This window comes from Mesoplodon bidens, assembly GCF_964165515.1.
Source record: "Mesoplodon bidens genome assembly, chromosome: 19".
In the NCBI taxonomy this organism is placed as follows: domain Eukaryota; kingdom Metazoa; phylum Chordata; class Mammalia; order Artiodactyla; family Ziphiidae; genus Mesoplodon; species Mesoplodon bidens.
In genome coordinates this window covers 39098149-39121783 of record NC_138179.1, presented here as the reverse complement: position 1 = coordinate 39121783, position 23635 = coordinate 39098149, and the positions used below count along the sequence as shown (strand labels likewise).

Sequence of the window (23635 nt, the reverse complement as noted above, 5' to 3'; positions counted from 1 at the left end):
CAGCTTCCTCTGGGCCCCGGGGAGGGAAACCAGGGCGGGGGTGTCGGGACGGGACCCACCTGGGCAGCATGATGGAGGAGCAGTTGGTGAGGTTACGGACCCGGGAGCTGTCGCAGAAGCTCTGCAGTGTGAAGCCAAAGCAGATGAGGCACGAGCTGATGGTGAGGCTGAACTTGAGCAAGAAGCAGAGCAGGAAGTAGTGCTGGGTCTGCGGGAAGAGGAGGCCCGTCAGGCCCAGGGGATAAGGAGCAATGATCTTTCCCAGCTCTGTACCACCCCTCCCCCTTGGTCTGGGGAAGTTCGGATGGAATTCCTCCCCCCCCACACCCCTGCTTCCCTCCCCCAAGGCTCAGCCCCTCCATACCGACATTCCTCAGGAAAAGCCCAGGCTCACAGGGCTCCACGTTGCTTACCTTCTTAGGAATGGACTGAAGGTTTTTCCCCGTTGCCATAGACATGATGGAGCTATGGGGGGGCTTCCCCAGCAAAGAGATGCTGAAAAGCAGGAACTTCAGTGAAGGGTGGTGACTGTGACCCTCTGTCCCCCAATTCTCATGTGGGACTTCGGGAGTCCTGAGAGTGAGGGCAAGTCTGCTGGGCAGATGGGATGAGACAAGGGAGAGAGTGCCCCTGGACCTCCTGTGCCAGAAGTGAGCACTGAGCATGGCTTCCTGAACCTGGGCTCCTGGGGACACTTGGTGACATCGCAACCCTGCCTGCCTGGGCACGGAGGGGCGGCCCGGCCTCTCACCTGAGCAGAGGGTAGCAAAAGCAGGACAGCCACAGGATATCGGTGGTGCTCAGGACTGGCGGCAGCTGGACCAGGCAAGAGAGGAACTGAACCAGGAGAAGCCGGGAAGCACGATGAGATTCTGGCAAAGAGTAAGACACTGGGAGCCCCAGGGCTGACTCGCCCTGTGCCCAGACGGAGACTCACGTCCTGGCTGAGAGGAGATGGCGCTGGAGGGGACACTATTCTGCTGGCGGGGTCATCTCCAAAAGCCCAGGGGGTTCACAGAGGCTCTGGGGGCCCCCCAGGCTGTGCTGCATCCTCCCAGCCTCTCAACCGGCCCTTGAGTGAAGGAGTGAGCAGGGAGGGGTGATGCCCGTGCTGGCCCCACCTCACCTGGATGACCACGAGAGTCAGCTGGCACTGCAGCAGGAAGAGGAAGCACTTGCGAATGCCATAGGTGGCGTGCCGAGCCTAGGGACAGGGAGGGACAGGTTGTGGCCTCTCTCAGGCCCCACAGCTGATAAGCTTCAGCCAAGAGCCAGATGCCCCAAATGTTCCCGCTAGGGAGGGGCGGAGGCAAACTCAACTGCCCGGGAGAGCTTCGCCTGGACGTGAACCACCCTTGGGAGCTCAGGGTGGTCCTGTGTCGCGTCTGCCCGCCCCAAGCAGGACCTGCCCCCCTGCCCCCGAGCACCCGCCCCGAGCCCCCACCTGCTCGATGAGCCGGATGATGCTGATGGTCTCCTCCTGGCGGAAGGTCAGGGAGCAGGGCAGGCTGTTGAGCTGCCCCGAGAGCTGCAGAGGAGAAAGGCCGTCCGAGGCCTGGGCCATGCTCGTGCTGGTGGCGTAGCCGAAGGTCTCCCAGGAGCAGCGGGATGGGTACAGGGGATCCAGGGCAATGCTGCTCAGCGTACGGGGGGAAGCATACCCATCAGCTGAAGCATGTCAAGACCCCGTCTCCCACGGCACTGAGCAAGCACCTGCTCCCTCTTCTCCCCGCCAAGTCCAGGTTCCTTGGTCCCGACCAGGGCAAGATCAGTTGTGGGGTCTCTGGGAGGAAGAGGCTGGCCCCCGGCTCTGGGGTGTCACCCTGACCTGATATCACTCTGGAGGAAGAGGCAGCTGTTCCGCAGGTTGGCAGAGCTGCCCAGGCAGCAGGTCACCTCCCCATACTCCTGCATGATCTTGATCATCTCACACATGGCTGAGGGGGCAGAGTCGGGGGGCACAAGAGTCAGGCAGGTGAGCCCCGTGTGGGGTGCTGGGCAGAGACCCCCAGGACAAAGCAGGAGACAAGGGAAAACAGGCCCCTCTTTGAGACCACCCTGCCCCCAATTTCGTGAACATCGTATGAATACTCTCACTTCTGACTCCCCAGAACGGGCCACCAAGGCTCCAGCCCGCAAGACCCCCAGCTCCTCCCAGCCCAGATTCCTCCGCTCCCTGCGTGGGAAACCAACATCCCTCCAGAGCCCGCGGGGTGCCCACGCACTGGCAGCGCTCCACACAAGGGCCAGGCTGGCCGAGTAGCCGCCACCACGGTACTCACTCTCGGGGGTGCAGTCGGTGAAGAGGGGCACGAGCAGGGGCACATTGTCGATGTTCTGCAGGTGGGGCCGCACCTGGTGGATGCCCCGGGGCAGCTTGGCCTGCAGAGAGCAGAGATGCCAGTTGCCTCAGGGTCCCTCCTCCCTCACTCCTCTGCCCTGGACAAGCCACGGGCCAGCCCCAGGGCTCTGGGGGCACAGACACCCCCCACCACCATGTCGTACCCGGTTGCAGTCCTCCAGGAAGCTGGGGAGGTCGCTGTCCGTGGGCTGGAAGCTAATGAGGTCCGAGTGACCCTCCTCCTCCATTAGGAGGAGCCCTTCCGCATCATCTCGGGACACTGTGGGGACAAAAGCCTGTCTCGCACTTTGGGGCCAGACTTCTGGGGGCCTTTCCTTGCCTTGCAGATGATGCCAAACTTCCTGTTTCGAGGTGTCCTCTCCCCCCACCCCATTGACTGCCGTTGCCGCAGGGAGATCAGAGCCATTTTCCAAGGGAGGGATCCATGGAGGCTCTTTCTAGTTGTAGCCCCAAGGAAGGGGAATGACCCACACCCACCTCGTGTCCACACCAAACCTTTGCCCTCACCCTGATTCAGGTCATCGTGCAGGGATCCAGTGTGGCTAGGACTGGAGGGGGGGATCTCAGAGCCGGGCATGTCACCATTGGGCGTGAGGGAGATGTGACAATTCCAGCCCGTCTCCAGGCCCATCTTTTCTGCAAACACCTGCACCGGGCAGATGGCAATGAACAGATGGGCCCAAAAGGCCGTGGGGAAAAGGGTCAGTGGGAGCAGTGGGTGGGGGGGGCGCTCCCCCACCTTGCTTTTGAGCTCATCCTCCAAAGAGAAGTAGACGAAGCGGATGCAGGCGTTGACCAGCCCGTCAATGAGGCGCACGATGTCCAGCCGGGCCTGGTACTGGGAGGACACCATGCCCATGAAGATCTGCCCGCTCAGGGCCTGCATGCAGTCTTCCTTCTCCAGCACCTCCCCGATCCCTTCTTCAGGAGGCACAAGGCACAGAGCCCGGCCAGGACACGGCCCAGGCAGGACACCCAGGAGCCGGCAGATTGCAGGAGGCAGCACGGGGCCACACATGCAGATGCCATGCCCAAATCAATAAGCACGTGGGCCCCAGGGGACCACACACGCAGCCACACACATGCACAACCAAGACATAAAGAAGCCAACAGACACAGGGGAAAAGACAAGGAAAGGTACTCATCAGTCAGGTGACAATGCCTGGTCCAGGGCTAGGGGGTGGGCCCCACCCCACCCTCAGCAATGGCTTCAGTTCATGGTCTCTGGGGTCATGAGACCCCAGAAAGCTGTGTGTTTGGCGGAGTGGGGAGGGGTGAGTGGAGCCCTGAGTCCCTCTGCTCCAGCAGGTTTTGGGACCCCGTCCTTTGTCTGACTCAAATAAGGCTAATGCTCTATACACGCTACTGCTTTATAACCTTCAAAGAAAGCACTTTGCTATATGTCATCCCACTGGAGCGGCACGATGAACCCGTGAGCAGGGCACACAAAGCACCTGGTTATAGATGAGAATAAGGGACTCGCCCATGTCACCAGACAGTGAGAGCCACTGCGGTGTTCCAGGTCCAGTGCTGCCTGCTGTCCCCTCTGCTACGATCTGGTCCAGGCCGCTGGGAGCCCTCCCGGCCCCTGGCCCCCGGGGACAGGGCCCACAGTACCGTCTGAGCTCCAGCTGCCGCGGCGGGCACTCAACTTGATGGGAATGGTGCTGGGCAGCTCGCACGTGGTGAAGATGCTGCTCTGGCCGGGCGCCTGCACTAGCTCGATGCACTTGCCGTTGAGCTGGGACGACAGGGCACAGCTCATGGGCTTGTAGGCGAAGGCAGAGCAGTAGCCAGACAGGCAGGCTCGCTGGTAGAAATCCAGCACTTTCTTTCTGCCGGGGAACCGGGGTGGGAGTGAGGTGAGTGGTCCTGGGATGCCCCACCCCTGGGAGCCGGGCAGGCAGACCACCAGAGCTGACTGCTCTCGCCCCTGGCATCTGCTTCCTTACCTACCTGTCAGAACCCGAAAGAGGGTAGATGTCGGCTCCATCCCAGAAGTCTGTGCAGGCCTCCAAGACCACGTCGGCCGTGCCGTGGGACAGCATCTGTTCTGTGCCTGACGGCAGTGGTGGGGAGAGGAAGGCCAAGCCATGAGTGCCCAAGCCACCTCACCTCCGGGGACATACTGCCACCCTTGAGAAGGGCACTAAAGGAGTCCCTGGGGGATGGGAACTCCCCAGGCCTCATGGCAGCAAACCTGTAGGCAAGGCCACTGGGTGCATAATGCAAGCTCTAAGCTGCTGGTCCTCCAGACAGTCCCATCATCTGTGGCCACCACCATCCCAGCCCCCATCCCCGAAGCCAATCTTTGCCACGTTTGAGATCTCGGGAAGAATCTAATGCTCGTCGGCCCAGCGCTCCCTAAAAAAAGACACCCTAAAAAGAGCCCCGCCCCGCCCAGCTCCTGGGAGGTTTGGCCTGATGCGGGTGGAGCCGGGGAGGCTCACTGGTGGTGGTGTCCTTGATGAAGAGGCTGATCATGTGGCTGAGTGGGGGGCGCCGCTTGGTGACACAGGAGAGCCTCCCCAGCGAGGTCTCCTTCATGGTCTCGGCGCTGGGGAGGCGGTAGAGCGCAAGGTGGTTCCCCTGCTTGAAGAGCTCCTTGGCCCCGGGAGTGAAGCCTGCAGGAGGAGGGACGGCACAGGGCCTCTGGGAGGAAGCCCACCCTGACACACCACCCTCCCTGGCAGGGAGGCAACCCCAGTCAGGCTGGGCGGCTTCCCTCCACGCGTCCGTCCCACAGGCAGTTATCTTCCCGGATGAGGAAGCGCCGTCAAGCGGCGGTGCCTGGTGAAAGGGGATGATCAGGGAATTCCCTGGCGGTCCAGTGGCTAGGACTCTGCGTTCTCACGGCTGAGGGCCCGGGTTCAATCCCTGGTCGGGGAACTAAAATCCCACAAGCCTCGTGGCACGGCCCCCCCAAATAAAGGGGGTCGATCAGAAGCCCAAAGGGTTGCTGGTGCTCTTGACCAAGGCCACGTCCGGGCCTGGCATGTTTGGAGCCCGGGGCCCAGCCTCCTGGAAGAGGCCAGCAGCTAGCCCAGCCGCCACCCCTGCGGTGGCCGCGTACCAATGAGGCGGGCGAGCTCGCAGAGGCCCCAGGGCACGTGCACGGGCAGCACGGTGCTGTGGCTCTCCTGCAGGGCGATGTTGCACAGGTGGTCTGAGAACCGGCACAGCCGCTCGGTGACGCTGGCGTTGCACAGATTCAGCAGCACGTTGAGGCCCAGGGGCTTGAGGGATGTGAGGTGGAGCTGCCAGTTGGAGTCATCGAACTGGATGCAGGAGGGATTCTGCTGGTCCTGGGACAGGCTCAGCATCTCCAGGTGGTAGTCACACACGAAGTCCTCGGCTTCATAGGGCTCGCCCTCCAGCCCATGCTGGGTCTGGAGGAAACGTGGAGGGGAAGAGGGGCCTCAGACTGGGAGGGATGCGGCGGGCGCCCCAGAGAGAAGGCCCCGCCTCCCAGCAGGGCGTGCTGGTGCTCACGCTCTCCCCTCCCTCTCGAAACCCCTTCCCTGTCCTTCCCGGCTCCTGGCTGCTTCTAGGATCTGTGCCCAACAACACTGTCACCAGCTCAGAGGAGGTTGTCCAGACCAAGCAAGAAACAACGAAGCACCTTTCTCAGCCAGGGGAAACATTTTTAGAAGGAGCCACTGGCTTTCTGTCTTTTGTACTTTTTTTTTTGTTTTTGGCCGAGTGGCATGTAGGATCTTAGTTCGATGGAACCCGCGACTCCTGCAGTGGAAGTGCTGGAACCACTGGACCACCAGGGAAGTCCCAGCTCTCTCTCTTGAAGGTTGTGACTAGGAGGAAGGGCCTTGCCCCAACCGATTACCACCATCAGAGAAACCCGGAAAATGTGGAAGGGCCTACTTCACGGAAAAGCCGTGGGCGAGGCCTCAGGAGGTCCGAGAACAGAGGCCACGACCCCTGTGCTTCGGGCTCCATCCATCCAGGCTGGGCTGCACCCCTGTGGCCCCTTCGGCGGGGGAGGCCAGGACGCCCTGCGGCTGACAAGCGGGCTGCTCTCCACCCTCTCCCCTCACCTTGCCGGGGTCTTCTTCACCGCCCTCTATGTCCCTGCTGAAGCTCACGCTGGAGCCGGACAGGTGTTTGCTGCGGCCGTGCGCTCTGTGGTAAGAGGAGGGCTCGGGGGCCTTGGGGCCGTCGCCTGGCCAGTTGCCGCGCTCCTGCTCATTGGAAAGGTGCAGGGTAGGGTTCAGGGAGCCGGCCAGGAGGGCGTCTCGTTCATGGGGCTGAGGAGAGCAAGGAGCACAGGCCTCGGACCGGCGTCCCGACGGCTGCCATGGGCCAGCGAGGCAGGGCTGTTTTGTCCCCTCAGCGCGTCATCTCCGAAGCAGATCCTGAGGCCTGAGCCCTCCTCCCCGCTCCTCGCCTCGCCCTCCCTGAGGCTACCAGCCAGGCCCAGGCTATACCTCCTCCTCCACCTCGGGATGGCAAAAGGAACGGGTGGACAGGTCATCCGTTAGGTCCTCGTGGCTGCTGTGCGGTGGCTCCACCTTTCCGCTGAAGAACAGCACGGTCTCCGGGCTGGGGTTGGGCCATGACAGGATCCCCTGTTTGTCCACACAGCACAGGACCTGCAGGGAGAGATGAGGACCGGGAACGGGCCTTGGAGGTCCCCGAGCCACCAGGGGCCGCTTAAGTGACCAGACACGGCCAGAGAGCAGTCTGTCGAGGCCAGGTCCTCCCATGGGGCCTCCCTCACCGTGACAGAGCCCAGGCTGTGCAGCAGGCTGGAGCTGTGGCTCAGCGTAGGAGACGTCCCCTGGATCACCCGCAGGAAGTGGCCCCAAATGCAGCGCAGCATTTCCTGAGGGCAGAGACAAAGCCCGCGAGGCCAGCTGGGGCTTGGCCATATTTCCCTGGAGATGGCCTCTGGGGCCGACAGAGGAAACAGTCCGGGGAGCACCAGGAAGTTGGGTGAAAAAGCCTGTGTCCAGCACGGCAGTGACACATTACCCATGTGGGACGGGTGGACTGAGGGGCTCCAAGAGCCCGTGGGAGGCTCAAAGCCCATAAAGTAGGGGAGTCCCAGGGTTCCAGCAGGGGCCCTAGGGAGCGCGGGCTGGGGGTACGGGGCCTGGAGCAGAATCCATCCTGGGTGAGTGTACCTGAGAGGAGACGGCTTCGGTATAGCTGCTCAGAGTGTCCTCCGAGAACTTGGCCAGCTGTGCGGAGAAGAGGGGGTGAGCCTCGGGGAGGAAACTGCCAACCTCTCACAGGCCTCCGAGCTGGCGGGTGGGGGCTCGTGCCAGCAAGGCTCCCAACGCCTTTGGTGAAGGACTCCCGGGCAGCCCTCGAATCCCCCGTCTGCTGACAGCCTGGGTGGACACTCAGCCACCCCTGGGGCCTGGTCTAGAGACCCTTCTGGCTGGAGAGGGCAAAGCCCTCGGAGAGCTGCCCAGGCCCTGCCTGTCGCTGGGCCACAGGGTAGGGGTGGGGCTGGACTTCTGCCCTGTCTGCTGGGGCACAGCCGACTCTTTTCATTCCTGTGTTTGGTTCTTTTTGCACTGTCCCCCGACCCCCACCCGCCCCGATGCCTCGGAACAACCTACCAGGGAGCTGGGGGAAGCCTTGCTCATCTGGGCCAGGACACGGGCTTCTCCACAGGCAGTTGCCAGGACCCAGAGCACAGGGAAGAGCAAGGGGAGGATGGGCAGGACGCCATTCACCTGGGAAGGAGCGAGCCACACTGAGGCTCCCTGAGATTTGCTGGCGGACGGAGGGAGGGAAGGGCTTCCCCGGCCCTGGGGCCCTCCCCTGAGTAAAAAGGACAGCTAGGGGCAGGAAGGGAGGGAGGGAGGCAGGCGCTCTGAAGCTAAGCCTAAGAGACCCCTGGGCTGCAGAGAGGGAGGGGCAGTCAGGGCACCACAAGGGGACGCAGTCTCAGGGGAAAGAGAAAAGCGCCACAGAGAGCAGAGGGCGGTCGTCACCTGCAGCTGGAGGAGGGTGTACTGCCAGGTCGTGACCCCAGGGGCATTCAGCATGAAGCGCAGGGCGTTGGTGATGAGGAAGCCGGCCTGTCAGGAACAGGAGAGACGCTGCCTTATCCCCCCCAGAGAGGGACCCAGGCTCTAAGGCTCCCCGTCTTCTGCCCACTCACAGCCCCGCCCCCCGCACTGGCCGGCTCACGCTGGGACCCTTTAGTCTTCACTCATACGCTCGTCGAGTCTGGCCCCCAGGCTCCCCCATTTCCTGGCCCTCCCCCTGCCCTGTGCAGCCCCGCCTCACGCACCAGGACCACGGGCACCGCGTAGTGCAGCATCACTGACTGCACCGTGAACCTCTCGTTGTCCAGAGCGGTGACTGGGCGGGACAGGGCCATGTCCAGGCACCACCTGCAGAAAGAGGTGATACTAACTTGGGCGAGCCCTGCTGAGAGGAGAGGCCAGAAGCCCACCCCTCCACCGAGCATCACTGGGTCCTGCAATTCCCTCCTATTCCTTGGCCCCAGCCGAGTGGCCTCCTGGTCACTGTGGCCAGCGGCTCGTGGCAGCCTCTGAAGCTGCCCCCTCGGAGTTCAGACTGAGATGGGGTCAATCACCCAGTCGAGGAATTCTCACAAGACACTAAAGAGAAGACCCTCCGGAGATGCCTGCACTAAGGGACCTCAGTATGGACAAGGTGCCTTCCTGTCACCGGCCCCACCACGCCCCCTGCTCACAGGAGGCACGGGGGCCGAGAAGTCAGGGGACAGGAGGAAGGCAGGGCAGCGCCCTCACCTGATGTTGTCAATCACAGGGGTCTCAAGGACGCGGAAGAGCCGGTGCTGCTGGGGGTTCTGTGGCCCTTTCTTCACTTCTCCCCGGGGGGAGGGGGGTGGAGAGAAAGGTGGAAACAGGTCTCCCGGCTCCAAGACGATGTGCTCATCATCCTGCCAGCGACGAAGGGGAGGAGGTCGAGGGTGATTAATGGGTTCCATGGAAGCCATCTTCCTTGACCGTTCTGGCTAAGTGGAGACATCTCATTGGGTTAGGGACCATCAGTTAGCAAGGAGCCAGTTAGGGTGGGGCCTGGGGGACTGGATTCCTAGCAGCTTGAGGATCAGACAGAAGAAAGAACAGGACAAGGAGAAAGATGTTCCAGCTTTTCTCCATTCTCCTGGAGCCCTTGCCAAGAAACCCATGAGCTGGGCAGGAAGCATCAGGATTAAGCCCAGGGACCCTCCCACCATTGCCGGTGGACACTCCCACAGCATTTCCAGGGAAGGAGAAAAGCCTCCAGCTACCTTGATCCCCCTCAGAGAAGCAAACGATTCTTGGCCAGGCCTCAGAGCTATGATGTCTCCTTCTACCAACAGGCTAACTGGCAGGTTGACCAGATGTCCATCTCTGTAGGCCCAGTGTAGGGACCAGGATGGTGCAAAGGGCATGTGGAGGTCTGGGTACATGGCATCTAGCCACTTGATCTCCTTGCCATCCCTGAGGGCATCTGATGAGAATGGAAAGAGGGAAACAGCCTCACCCATTGGATCCACACACCAGCCAGATCCAGCACACAGCTGTGAAGCTGTGTCTGCTCTTCTCCCGTCCCCAGAAGGCCTGCATCAGCCCACGCCACTCATTCCCACACTTCCCCTCTACAAGGTCACCTCCCAACCACCCCAGTGCAGGCACCTGCACCTCCTCTGAACACCTGAAGCTCCTATTCTTTGTACCCCCCTTCCATTCAAATACATTTTGCTAACTTTGCTAAGGGCTTTGAGGGGTGTGCTGAGCTTCGTGAGGGGGACAAACGTCAAAGGTTAAGCCGATTTGGTCCCTGGCTTTGAGGAGCCATTAGCTTTCTTGCCCGCCCCAGGCCACTGCCTGGGTACCCACAGCCGTCCCACGGCTCTCGCTGCACCACTGAGAAGAAAGCAGGGCATCCTTATCCCCTGAATGCCAACCGCAGGCAATGCCGACGTGCTGGGGCTCCTGGCTGGGGCTCGGGACGGGAGCTCCAGGGCTCTGACACATCCCAGGGCGTCTTTTCCCATCTGGCTCACCTGCCCCTTGGCCTCACCTTGGATTTGGTCAATGATCCCTCGGAGCCTCCGTTCTACCTCGCGGCACTTCAGGCGATCTTGCCGCCCAATGAGGATGAGGTTGAGGAGCAGCAAGAGGAAGAGCGCAGAGGCGTTCACCAGCTCCACCCCGTGGCTGCCAGGGAGAGAAGAGGGGGCGCTGGCGGAGGGTGGGGGCGGGCCGGGGGGTCTCCAGCCCAGCCAACCCAGGGCCCCACACTCCCCTCCCCAGTCCCTTCTGAAAAGAGGGTCTCCTTCTGGTTCTGACACCAGCCGGCCAAGGGACTGTGGATCCCTACGCGACCCAGGCGCTGACTCTGGGGGCAGCTCCCCGCTCCCAGGGATGTCCCAGGCGGGTGTGGAGGCGGGAGGGGGGCAAGCCCAGACCCTGTGCTGCGAGAGGTGGGAAGGAGCCCCTCCCAGGGCCTCGGACCACGTACCTGCCAGCCGGCTGGCCCCCGCAGCAGCCCAGCAGCAGCAGCACGGCCAGGAGCATGAGCGAGGCGCCGGGCCAGTGGAAACAGGAGCAGCGGTTACTGTGGTGCAGGAAGCTGCTTCTCCACAGCTCCTGAGGAGGGAGGGGCAGGAGGCCAGGGAGTGAGAGGCCCGGGGGGCCAAGGGAGGAGGGAGGAGCCAAGATTCTCTGTACCGCTAGGATCTGGCCGCCTTCCTCCCCGGCCCACCCGACGGAGAGCCCGGGCGGCCACCTCTGTCTTCTCGCTTTGGTCTCGGCTGGGGTCAGGACATCACTCTGAAAGGAACCCCGGCCTCTTTCTGATTTTTACTGATGCCTCAGTCGGGTCACACCATCCAGGGTGACAGGGAGAGTCATGGCCCCGAGAATGTGCTTCCCAAGCTTTTCCACCGCCCCAACTAGGCTCTGGGCTCCCCATGAGGACGTGTCACCTTCCATGTGAGACATTTCTTCTGTTCTTTTAGGTGTCCATCCAGCACCGCCTCCAGCTGCTCCTTCAGGATGCTGAGGGCCTTCCGGGTGGACAGGCCAAGGGCCAAGGGAGCCTCGCCCTGGAGGGAAGCAGGAGGCACTCAGCATCCCTCGGGAGGCCCTCCCCGCCCACCTCCCCAGAACCTTCCTCCCTTCTCCCAAATCCTCAAGCTCCCTCCCTCCACTAGCCCTGACTCCTTAGGGCGTGAGCATGTTCAGATCTCCACCAAATTAAAAGACATTCAAGTACACAGTGCCCTGCTCCTCAAAGCCAAGTTTAAAACAAAAACCAGAGGGCTTCCCTGGTGGCGCAGTGGTTGGGAATCTGCCTACCAGCGCGGGGAGCACGGGTTCGGGCCCTGGTCTGGGAGGATCCCACCTGCCGTGGAGCAACTAAGCCCGTGAGCCACAACTACTGAGCCTGCGCGTCTTGAGCCTGTGCTCCGCAACGGGAGAGGCCGCAACAGTGAGAGGCCCGCGCACTGCGATGAAGAGCGGCCCCCACTTGCTGCAACGAGAGAAAGCCCTCACACAGAAACGAAGACCTGGGCTTCCCTGGTGGCGCAGTGGTTAGAAACTCGCCTGCCAATGCAGGGGACATGGGTTCGAGCCCTGGTCCGGGAGGATCCCACATGCTGCGGAGCAACTAAGCCTGCAAGCCACAACTACTGAAGCCTGCGCGCCTAGAGCCCGTGCTCCACAACAGGAGAGGCCACCACAATGAGAAGCCCGTGCACCGCAACAAAGACCCAATGCAGCCAAAAAAAAAAAAAAAAAGCAACAAGAAGAGAGAGTCTGGTCTTAAAAATAATAATAATTAAAAAAAAAACAAAAACGGGGGGCTTCCCTGGTGGCGCAGTGGTTGAGAGTCCGCCTGCCGATGCAGGGGACACGGGTTCGTGCCCCGGTCCGGGAAGATCCCACATGCCGCGGAGCGGCTGGGCCCATGAGCCATGGCCTCTGGGCCTGCGCGTCCGGAGCCTGTGCTTCGCAACGGAAGAGGCCACAACAGTGAGAGGCCCACATACCGCAAAAAAAAAAAAAACGAAGACCCAACACAGCCAAAACTAAATAAATAAATAAATAAATAAAATAAAAACAAAAAAACAAAACCAGAAACAAACCTTTCTTTCCTCAGTGTCTTCTAACTCACCTTTCACTCAACTCCCAACCCACCACCAACAGCATCCCCCGGTCCCACTCAGACCGTGCTCACCACTGAGCTCCCGACTTATTGCACTGGGGCCATCTTTTGGATTTCCCGGGCCAGAAAATATGTATTGTTTAAGTGGGGAGAAGAGAACTAACCTGGAGATTCTGGTTTTACATTGTTCCTAGTAAAAAAACATTAAGGAAAAAACCCCACCAACTTCTGTTACCAGCATTTCATAAAAGGGAGGCTACTGTAACCCTACCACATTGGGAAGGACACAATCTCAGAAGAAAAGACAGCTGCTGCCAGGAAAGGACCTGCACTGCCCGCACCGCACTCTCCTCTCACTGCGGGTAGGTGGAACGTGGCATGGACAGGGGTAGTTCCCAGCACATTGTCCTATGTGACCCCATGGCCTGACCTCTCCCATTGAGACCCCTTGTTCCTGGGCTTGTCTCCTGTTTTGTCCTGTCCTTCTACCCCACAGTTCATCCTACGACATCTTCTCCACAACTTTATGTACGTTTCCAGGGCAACCTCAGCCACATGGGTTCATCTGCCACCAATAAGCTTACAACTGCTAAATTTCACCTTTAGCCTGACCGCTACCCCGAATTCCGACCCGTTCCCTAAACTGCCGCACAGTTGTTTCATAGGTACCTATGAGTTGATACGTCCAACCCCCCAAAATTGGCCAACCGGCCCTCCCCGCCCGAGCCAGCGCCCCTCCTGCAGTTACCATCACCCAGGCACCCCAGCCCCTCCCCGCAACCTCTGCCTCCCCCTCCCACCTCCCAGTCCCTACCTTTTCCAAACCAACCGCTGCACCCCAGCCAGTGAGAGCACGTCTGATGAACTGACCCTGTTTACCTTTAAAATCTAGCCCAGACTCCTGAGCGTGGTCTGGGATCTGCCAGCTTCTCCAGCCTCCTTTCCTGCCATTCCTGTCACATGCTTCACTCCCCCAGCTCATGTGTCAGCACCTTTATGGATTTTCCTAGCCAAGAACACACTCCCTGCCCCAGACAGCTCTTACTTCTCCTTCGAGACTCAGCTCAAACACCGCCCGCTCTGGGAAGTCTTCCCAAAACCCAGGGCTGCACGTACAGGGAGAAGTTTGTATTCCAAAGGCACCCCGGGCAACCTCGCTCACAGGCGGCGTCACGGAGGACTGTCGTTATAGATTTGCCTGTCTGGCTCTCCCACCAGACTGCCAATGCCTTGAAAAGGGTACTAAATTCTTCCATCTCCACACTCCTCCACCAACCACTAAGAAAGCAGCTATCACAGGGCAGCAGCTCAGTGAATACTTGCTGACTGACTGAATGAAGGAATGAACGCCCATGTAGTTTCACTCGTCCCAATGTCACCTTTGTCGGGGTTGTCAACCCAGGATCTGTAGCAGAAACACCTGGAGCCTGTACAAACGTGGCTGTCCAGGCCCCACCCAGACCTAGTGAATCAAAACCTCTGGAGGTGAGGCCCAGCCCAGATTGGATCTGATGCACAGATCCCCAGTTGGGGGTCCTGGAAAAAGAAGGCCCCCAGGAAAGGCAGGGCCTGGGGGAGGAGTGAGTCTTTCTCAGGGGCCACCTGAAGAGCACCAATGTGGGCTTCCACCAGGGAAAGTTCCTGAACAAGAGGCACAAAGCCCTGCACCTGGGGCACCAAGAAAGGGACTGGGCTTATCTACTGAGTCCTGGCCAAGGGTCACTGAGCCAGCGATGCCCTGGCTGCCTGGGCTCACGCCCTACCCTCTTCCCTCCTATCCCCGGGGTCACGCCCCGGCTTTGCCCACCAATGTTCTGGATTTCCTCCACCCTGCCGGTCTCCACGTCCACCCACCCCCTTGGCAGGCTTGACCCTCGCCAGACACACATCTCCACGACTAGGAGTTGATGGACTGGGGGCCATATCCCCTGGCTGCAAACCTGACATGGTGGGAGGCCCCTGAGTGGAGACCCCATGCTGGCCTGTCGCCAGCTCCCTCGGCCTGAGGGATGAGGACGGGCTTCAGAGTGGGCCCGGCCCAAAGACCTCCCAGATCCCTTGCCTAAATCTCACCTAATCCCTGCTCTCCACGGTGGCTTTGGGGGATTATGAGGATGAAAGCTGCTGCTTCTCCGAGGGGATAACTGGTTATTTCAGCTCAGGAAGAAATGGCCCTCCGGGCAGGGAGCCGGTACCCCACAAGGGTAAATACTATACTCCAAAGCACCCACCTCCCTCTGGCAGGGATCTGGGGGCCTCCCTGAGAGGCCGTGGTCCGTGACAAAGGAGTGTCAGGCAAGGCCTGCATCTCTGCCTCCTTGGCTCCTGGCACGAGGGAAGAAAGCCTCCAGGGGCTGGAAGGAGGAAGAGAAAAGCAAAGGGGGACCACAGGCCTTCTCATGTCCAAGGGAGGATGCCTGCCCCTCTCATCCCAAGAAGGCCCAAGAAGGCCCAAGAAGAATAACGTTTGGGAGGCCCAGCCTCCCCTCCCCCTTCCCCTTCCTCCCTCGGGCTCAACCCTCCCCACAGTGGGATGTGCAGGTTCCCAGGGTGGACTTGCCTAGGCCAGGTCTCCAGAAAGATGAAGTGAGCAAACCTCCTGCGGGCAGGGAAGGGCTGGCCCGCAGAGGTGGAAAGCCTGCTCGGCCAAAGGGCGGGAGAAAGGAAGAGCTGACAAGTCCCACGGGGCTGCACAATCACCCGGGCAGCTGCTCGGTCTGGAATGAGTGCCAGGCTCAGGAAGGCAGGGAAAGGCTAAGGGGAGCAGCCAGAGAGCCAGGGCGGCAGCCTTCTTCCAGCCAGGCCTTTAGACCTAGGACACTCAGGAACTGCCCTCTGCTTGCCCTGTGGCTGCCTTGCATCTGCTGCCTTATTTCAGGCACCCCCAAACCCCCTGGGCAACCCCACCCAGCAACTGTTTCTGCTCCTTCTCTTCCTCCAGGGTCTGAGAACCTGTCCCCTGCTCCTCTCCAGGTGTGGGAGGAGGGGCCAGAGGGTGGCAGATGCTCCCGGGGCAGGGCTGGCAGAGGCGGGAGGGGGCCTGCAGAGCTGAGGGAGTGCATCTGCCCCCGCATGTTGTGTCTGGCTTGGAGCACCAACTCCAGACTGGAGATTACAGACAGCACAACAGAGGAAAAATAAGCCATTCTGTAATTATATGCCTCCTGAAGAAAGTGCCTGCCCGCACAGCGCCCCGGGGCCAGGACACAGCCCTCAAGGCCAGCCAACCCTCCGTGGCCCCAACCCCACTTATCCAACTGCCGTGGCCGCCCACTGAGGCCTGATGGCAACTCTTCACTCAGTCTCTGGCAGGAGGGTCCCAGGTATGGGTAAAATCACTGTTTCTCTCATTACCCCATGGCTTTTCCCCTATGCGGTATGAGAGCTGAAGCTGAGGAAATTGGTGAGAGACATTCATGCTTTCCAAAGGAAATTCAGAAAGGGCTCATGCGTGAGCTGGCTAGGTGGCCTTTCTCAAAGCACAGAGTTAGGCTGGCACCCAGCGTGCCCGGGCACCCATGGCGGGGGGCGGGGGGAGAGGTCTGTGCAAGCACGGGGATGGTGTGAGAAATAAGAACGCCTGTCATACACGTGCCATCTGAGGTCTGCCTTTCTTGCCTAGCGGGGCCAAGAAGGGTGAGGAAAATCTGCCCCGGACTTAAGTACCCAAAGGCAGGAAGCAATTCTTCCTACTTCCCAGATGCTCAGAAACTCCCACTCCCCACCCCCAGGGCACCTCCAGGAGATCCCTGGGGCCAAGGAGCCAAGGCTAAGCAAGGCCTCTACCCCAGAGGGGAGGCGTGGCCCTGCTTCTCCCCTGACACTGAAGCTTTTCGGGTAGAAGCAGCCCCATCCCACTGTTGTAAGTGCTCAGCCTCAGCTGAACCCAACAGAGGAACTCGAGGCCATAGGAGGTGTAGGCTCAGGAGAGGCTGCCAGCACGCGCCCATCGCGCCCCGCTTCATCGTCAAAGGGGGACACGGGCAGGGCCTGGGTGCTGGAGGAGCAGCAGGTGGTGACAAAATTCTATCTGCTAAATCAGAACTGCAAGGAATCTGCTACTGAACAGAACCAGCTCCCCAGGGCCCAAAGCTAAGCATCTGGGTCCGTCTAATGAGGCTTTAAGGGCCAACACGCCTGGGCTGTCCGGTGCCACCTCGGTCAGGTTTCTCAGATGGCCCAGAACCAGAAGCCCCCAGCCCCCAGTCCCTGTCTTTTCGAGACTCCCCTGAGGTTCCCTCAGCACAGCAGCTGTTTTCCTTCCTATTCTACCTGTTTCGGGAGAAAGTGGAATCTAGGTCCCCTAGGCTCAGGTAGGCAGACTGTGACTTGGCCTTGGCCTTTGGCCTTGGCAACAGCAGATAACCACTAATTAGAACCAGCTGGGCCCTTCGCCAGGTTCCCCACGGTCACAGCCTCCTTGGCTGGTGCAGGTGAGTGGGGACCCACAGCTGGACTCCACGAGGTCTGAACCAGTGAAGCAGAGATTCGGCCACGATCCACCAGGGTCTATTATAGGCGTCACCATAAATCTCTTCCGAGTTTGGCCAGACACAAATCGACTCTGTCTATAGACAAGCAGCTCAAAGCCTCAAGCAGAAAGGCACCTCCTCCTCTTCCTCTCTCTTCCCGGCTCAGGCTGACCTTGGCACTTTCACCTGTCTTCTTTCTCACCTCCTGCATCCAAGACCTAGGAAGAAATCACCCCAGCCCCAGTGGCTCCTGTCTCAGTGACCCATGTGGTCCGGCGAGAAAAGCTTCCTTAATGGCCCAGAGGAGGGGCTGGCATCCAAGCCTTGTGCCTGGCGACCCAGGTCCCAGCACACCTTGACAGGATGCCCCACGGGGAAACTTGGGCTCCGGTCCTGCTCTGGGTGACTCAGGAGCCTGGCAGGCAGCTACACACACGGGCTTTCTGGCTCCCATCCCCAGCCTCCTTCCACGGTCCTCGCTACCTCGTAATCCAAGCTGCCTCCAGCCCAGCTTCCATCTTCAACCGTTAACCCAAAGCCTCCGACACAAAGCTGGGAAGCGGGCGTGTGGAGCGGGGGCATCAAGCCCAGCTGGCATACTCACTTTGCTGCCTTTGCCCTGATGGGCAATCCATAGCTCTGCCCGTTTAAAGAGCATGGGGTAAAGCCTGAGCCACAGCGAGTCAGCCACAGAACTGCCAACAGTGCTCTCGGAGAGGAAGAGAAGGAGACAGAGAAAGACAGAGAGGGAAAGAGCGAAGAAAGAGGGGAGAGAAGAGAGCTGGAGCGCGTGCGAGCGAGGAGCGGGGCGGCAGCGGCAGCAGAGTGGAGCTTCAATCTGCTGATGAATTTAGCCTATTTCCAGTCACGCTGCAGATCTAGGGAGGGAGGAGGAGGAGACCGGCTGCCGGTGCAGGAGGGAAGGACGGAAGGAGGGAGAGGCTGCGCAGAGGGAGGGAGGAGGGAAGGGGCTGAGAGGAGAAAGTTGGTAGGGGCTCTGCCAGCTGTCCAAGGGCTGGGCCCATTCTTCAGAGGAGGCGCCGGGGGGGGGGGGTAAGCAGAGGGCGACGACGTGCCGCCCAGGGGTTCGGATGCGCCCACCGCCCACCCCCACCGGAGGAGAAGCTGTGCAGGAAGTGGCTGCTGTCGGCCCTGAGCCCCAGGGCACCCGCCGGCATCGAGGAGTACTTGGCCTCTCCCCCCGGACGCCCTTTCCTGGGCAAGGTGAGGAGCCCCACTTGGGGGAGCCCCCCAGATCCCTTTGAGACTCCAGCATGGAGTCACGCCAACAACAGCTCTCTCCACAGTCAGAGCTACGGGAGGCGGGGTGGGGGGGTGCTTATTAATAGCAGCACATCCTACGTGGAGGGGGAAGGACCGGCAATTGAGAAAACTGGAGCAGTGACTTCTCGGAGGGCAGAGCAGGGGACTGGGAAGTGAGCGAGCAGAGGAAGACAGTGGAAGAGGGAAGAGCCAGCTGAAAGGAGGGGCTCTTCCAACACCTAGGACCCAACATCTTCCCACGAGGTGGCGGTGGGGGGAGCTCCAAGAGCCGCTAATCAAGGCGAGTGCAGAGCTCAGCCAGGAGCCGATACCCGCCCAGCCGCATCCCGACACACCTGCTCAGGTGCTGCTGGGACCAGGACACTGCCTGTGGATGCCGGGCTTCATCCCAGGAGGAAAGAGGAGGCTGGTGACCTGGGCTCCCATCTCCTCCGGGGCCTTCAAGCAGAGCCTGGGCATCACTCTGCAGCCCCTGGTTTGACATACGGGAAGCTGTCAGAACAGACCCCCTGGGTGATGTTGGGGCCGGAAACTTCTCTGGCTCCATCCAGGCCACCCTGAGGATGGGGCTGGAAAACCTCAAGGGAGAGGAAATGGCCTAACAGGTCCAATAACCGGAGCACGGGCTGGAGCCTGAGACCATTTCTCCAGGGCGCTGTTTCCTAGAGGACACCATCTCATTGGCAGGGAAGGGAAGAGAGAGCCTCAGCCGAGTTCCAGCCGGCCTCTCCCCTCCCCCTTCTCCAGCACAGCTCCCTGTAGGCACGCATGCACGTGTGCACACACACACACACACACACACCGCCAAACCCTGAGCTGAATGGGAACAGGAAAGGAGGGGCCCAGGCAGTCCAGAGGTTAAGGGCAGGAAGTCTCCGTGAGGCCAGGGAAGGAGGGGTCGGCTTCCGAGACAGTCACTCTGAGGATGGCTGCCACCTGTGTAGTCGGGTTGCAGCCTCAGCAAACTGCCAAGGAGACTCCTGTCCCTTGCTCCCAGGTCACACTCCCCTTTAGCTTTCTACCAAGGCACTGCTTTGGGGGAACCACAACTAAGCAAACACTCTCCCTCCTGTGCAACAGGCCCTAGAAGAACAGCTCATAGGGTCTAACCCAGGTATTCCGCAGCGCCCCCCAACACAGCCCTCTGGCGTCTGGCCCCCCTCTGACACTGTCCACTTCAGCAAGTGAAAAGGGAAGCTCTACATCTGGGGAGAAACCCAGACCATCACTGCCACGGCACATCCACCGTGGGCTGGAGGACTGGAGACGGGAGAGGAGGGTCTACAGGGGACACTGAGGACAGGTAGGTCACAAAGAGAAGGGGGGCAAGGTGCAAAGGATCAACCAGCAACAGTCAAACTGATACTGGGCTGTAGCCAGGTGACGACAGGCCACCTTACCATCAACTCCCAGCACGCCAGCTTGCCCACTCCTACGCCTCCAAGAAGGCTTCCACTGTTGGAGGCCCCAGGGATCCACTTTAGAAGCCCATATTTACACAACTCACAAGGTACCCCAGGTAGAAACGCCGTCAGATCTGTTACTTAGCTGCTTGTCCTATTAACTCCTCAACTAGACAGTAAGCCTCTCCCAGCCAGAGGCCATCCCCCAGGGCCTAGGGTTCTACCACCCGAAGGAAGCAGTCCATAAATATGGCTGACAATGGTGGTAATGGTGCTTTCTAGGTCAGGAAAGCATCTATCCAGAAAGAAAAAGAAGAGGATGAAGAAAAACCCTCCCCGACAAACGCCCCTGAGAGATATCCAGCCTGGGTTCACAAGTGTTCTTCCTCGGCCTTGAGAAAGAAGCCAGCTGCTGGACCACAGAACTTTGTTTCCCCGATTCACTAGGAATGGGTGTTTCAGCCACAGGCTGGAACCGGAGGACAACACTGTCTTCTGTTTTCGGGACATTCAGCCCCACCCTAGGCAGGCCACCACATTGCACAACATCATAGCCTTTGCGGGGGGGGTGCTCCCTGGAACTGAGCAGTGCACAGCTCTTGCAACTGTACGCAGCAGCCCTGCACCCAGGCTAGGGGACGGGCAAGTGTAGCTTTGCCTGTGCGCCAATCACTGCTAGGATGGACACCTGCAGACCAGGCAGAGGCATCTGTGAACAGGAGGCTGAACACACCTGCTTCAAGTTCAGGTCCGCAGGCCTGTTCCACAGCAAATCCAGAGGCATGTGAAATGTGGGGCTGAACACCTCGGCAGTCAGCCAGGCACCAGGTCTGTGTGGACCCTCAGCTCCTTCCCCAGACCCCCCCGGACCTCCCTAGATCTCTTTGGCAGGAAGATCACTATCCATAAGTTCAAGTCAATAAATATTTCCTAAGCCCTTGCTACATGCCAGGCTCTGTGCTAGGAGCCAAGGACACTGAGATAAAGTGGGACAGACAGATGGTGCCAACACAGCGTAGCAAGTATGATGGTGAAAGGAGGGACCCTGGAGGGATGAGGAGGACGTATCTGGAGAAGGTCATGCCTAAACCGGGTCTTTGTTTTTTTTTTAATTTGGCTGGGCCGGGTCTTAGTTGCGGCATGTGGGATCTAGTTCCCTGACCAGGGATCGAACCTGGGTCCCCTGCATGGGGAGCGTGGAGTCTTAGCCACTGGAGCACCAGGGAAGTCCCTAAACTGGGACTTGAAGAAAGAAAAGTAGGAGTTTGGCAGGAAAAAGGGTGGGGGAGGGGATTTCTGCGTAACGGCCTAAACGTGGAGTGTGTGCCCAAACTCTGAAGCGTTCAGAATTACCAGTGGTAAAGGTCGAGGCAGGGGAGGTGAGGGATGCTGGGCCGATGGCAGGAGTGGGATTATGGAGGGCTCTGGACCCCACGCTAAAGGTTTCGGCAGGTGGTGTGATGCCTTTTAAGCAGGGGCAACAAAAGGTCAGCTCTGCGTTTTGGATAGCCTTCCCTGCCCGCCGAGTGGAGGCAAGGGGTCAGAGACAGAGGGACCTATTAGGAAGGTGTGACAGAAGGCCAGGCAAGGTGGGGACTTCCCTGGCGGTCCAGCAGTTCAGACTCCACACTTCCACTGCAAGGGGCACGGGTTCGATCCCTCGTTGGGGAACTACGATCCCACATGCTGTGCAGTGCAGCCAAAAAAAAAAAAAAAAAAGAAGGCCAGGCAAGGACCTAGAGGAAGGACATCCCCTGGGGCAATCCTCATCCCAGGAGAGGGATGCTCTGTTGGCTGACAAATCTAACTCCACGTAAAGATGGTATGCCTGGAGGCTGCGGTGCCTGAGTCAGGCTGGGGGAGGATGCCTGGACCCCGGGGCTGCTTACCCCCAGCTGATTCAGCAGCTGTGTCTGGAGTCTGACTGGGGAGCTCTTCTCTAACCACAGAGAGGGTGCCCAACTGAGTACTCAACCCAGCTCAGCAGGTTGGGGCAGAGCCCAGCAAAGGGCAAACAAGTGAAATTACACATCCCTGGGCAAGGAGTGGAAGACTGGCTCAGAGCCAACCCCAATCAGAAACCGGCTCCCACGCAGCCGTGTTAACTGGTCCACCCTTTGTCCTTGAGTCCCAGCTCCCTGAGCCTGTGTGTTCCACCCAAGCAATAGTACCGTCCAGGGATCAGATCACGTACCCCAAGCCTCAGAGCTGCGCCCCCTCCCTCACTTTTGGTGTAAAGCCTCCACATGAGGACCTCCCAGGCAAACACAGGTAGGGAGAGTCCAACAGAGACACACAGACAATCCCCGTTAGGGAACCGATCATGGCCTACCGCATGCTTCTCCTTCAGGTCCATGGGCCCAGGGTACTGCAGGCATGCCCAGAGGAAGGTGGTCACCCCCGAAAGGAAGGCTCCTCCCCAACATGTACGAACCCCAGTGACTCTGTCACAGTCACAGCATCTGGGGAAGAAAAAGAAAGAGGTCCCGTAAGGCCGGGTTGCTGGAAGGGGCAGCTATTGTGAAACACAACAGTATCATCTAAACAGCCGAGCAGGACGTGGAGAAGACGGTGCTGGTGACGTCCAGGGCCCCGGCCTGTCCTGGCAGCAGTCAGCTTTACAAATTCCACTCTCTGTGGCCAGGAGGGAGAGGGCTACAGCAGGGATGCTGGAGAGCTGCAAGCTTTCCCTCTTTTAACCCTAATTTTCGGAGGCATGTATGGTTTGTTCCATGTGTACTCTTTTTTTTTTTTTTTTTGCAGTACGCGGGCCTCTCACTGTTGTGGCCTCTCCCGCTGTGGAGCACAGGCTCCGGATGCGCAGGCTCAGCAGCCATGGCTCACAGGCCCAGACACTCTGCGGCATGTGGGATCTTCCTGGACTGGGGCACGAACCCGTGTCCCCTGCATTGGCAGGCGGACTCTCAACCATTGCACCACCAGGGAAGCCCCCATGTGTACTCTTTGACTTGCTGACTTCCAGCAGGCAGGAAAAGCCATGGCTCATCAGCTCTTTATTTATTTATTTATTTATTTTGGCCACATGTGGGATCTTAGTTTCCCGACCAGGGATCGAACCCGTGCCCCCTGCAGTGGAAGCGTGGAGTCCTAACCACTGGACCGCCAGGGTAGTCCCATACCTTCACTTTTAAAGAGGTGATGAGGGACTTCCCTGGCAGTCCAGTGGTTAAGACTCCACGCTTCCACTGCAGGGGGCATGGGTTCAATCCCTAGTCGGGGAACTAAAATCCCACAGGCTGGGCACAGTGTGGCCAAATTAAAAAAAAAAAAAAACTGAAGGTAAATTGGAATCTAGATACAACTTGAATAATCAGGCAAATGGTGGGAAGAGCAGCAGAGATGATCAAAGTAGAGACGTGCTCACTTCACCACCACCAGGAGCACAGCTGGGAAACACACGCCACACATGCCAACGCGTACATGGCCACAGTCAGTGGGCCTCTCGAGCGGTTGGCCAACAAGGAGTGCTCAACAGGGACCTGGACGGGTGTCCACGAGGATGGGGGATCCAAGGCGACAACAATCTAGAAAATGAAGATTAGCCTAACCTCCCCACCCACCACTCCCTCCCCACATAACCCCGACTCTCACCCATCCATCCTGGCAGCCAACACACCTTAAATGATTTCAAATCAGTGTTTGGGTAAAGAGTGCCACTGAGTAATCTGATTCGGTGCCAGCTGACTACTTGAGGAGAAAGAACTAACCTGCTGACTGGGGCAGTTCTTTTGGGGGCCTGCAGCAAAACCTACGTTAAGAGGAGCTGGTCAGAAGCCCAGGAAAACTGACCCATAAAAGAGCTGTCTAGAAACAATTAAAAAAAAAAAAAAAAAAGCTGTGTCCAGAGGACCCCAGGCAGGAGGCCCAGGCTCTGCAGGCACTAAATCCGACCCACGATCCCATCCAGTTCCTCGCAAGACGTCAGAGCCCTGCACTGCCAGGTCTGTCCCTACTTCTGCTTTTCCAGC

General features: G+C 59.5%; 1 protein-coding gene and 1 long non-coding RNA gene across 8 annotated transcripts in view; one reads left to right on the top strand and one right to left on the bottom strand.

Annotated features, from left to right (window-relative positions):
- TMEM94 (transmembrane protein 94) overlaps positions 1–23635 on the bottom strand; it is a 35631-nt gene that overhangs the window by 1754 nt on the left and 10242 nt on the right. For 3 of the 7 annotated variants that reach the window (XM_081220609.1, XM_081220608.1, XM_081220610.1), the window contains 27 exons: positions 21979–22108; positions 11304–11423; positions 10838–10965; positions 10397–10533; positions 9621–9823; positions 9115–9266; positions 8628–8730; positions 8326–8412; positions 7948–8064; positions 7504–7560; positions 7098–7202; positions 6805–6969; positions 6415–6624; positions 5436–5751; positions 4813–4986; positions 4319–4421; positions 3980–4197; positions 3102–3283; positions 2870–3008; positions 2506–2621; positions 2283–2382; positions 1829–1937; positions 1445–1634; positions 1127–1204; positions 752–837; positions 414–495; positions 60–208 (listed from right to left, as the gene is read on the bottom strand). In XM_081220609.1, coding sequence (XP_081076735.1) covers positions 60–208; positions 414–495; positions 752–837; positions 1127–1204; positions 1445–1634; positions 1829–1937; positions 2283–2382; positions 2506–2621; positions 2870–3008; positions 3102–3283; positions 3980–4197; positions 4319–4421; positions 4813–4986; positions 5436–5751; positions 6415–6624; positions 6805–6969; positions 7098–7202; positions 7504–7560; positions 7948–8064; positions 8326–8412; positions 8628–8730; positions 9115–9266; positions 9621–9823; positions 10397–10533; positions 10838–10965; positions 11304–11423; positions 21979–22002 — 3650 coding nt within the window. In that variant the 5' untranslated portion in view covers positions 22003–22108. Of the gene's footprint in view, positions 1–59; positions 209–413; positions 496–751; positions 873–1126; positions 1205–1444; positions 1635–1828; positions 1938–2282; positions 2383–2505; positions 2622–2869; positions 3009–3101; positions 3284–3979; positions 4198–4318; positions 4422–4812; positions 4987–5435; positions 5752–6414; positions 6625–6804; positions 6970–7097; positions 7203–7503; positions 7561–7947; positions 8065–8325; positions 8413–8627; positions 8731–9114; positions 9267–9620; positions 9824–10396; positions 10534–10837; positions 10966–11303; positions 11424–17563; positions 17633–21978; positions 22109–23635 lie in introns of those variants that run through there. The other 4 variants (XM_081220611.1, XM_081220612.1, XM_081220614.1 and 1 more) reach the window with 4 other exon arrangements.
- Positions 17921–20587, top strand: LOC308606714. Its single transcript, XR_014013888.1, has 3 exons — positions 17921–18183; positions 19324–19546; positions 19929–20587. It is a non-coding gene; the product is annotated as an uncharacterized lncRNA (long non-coding RNA).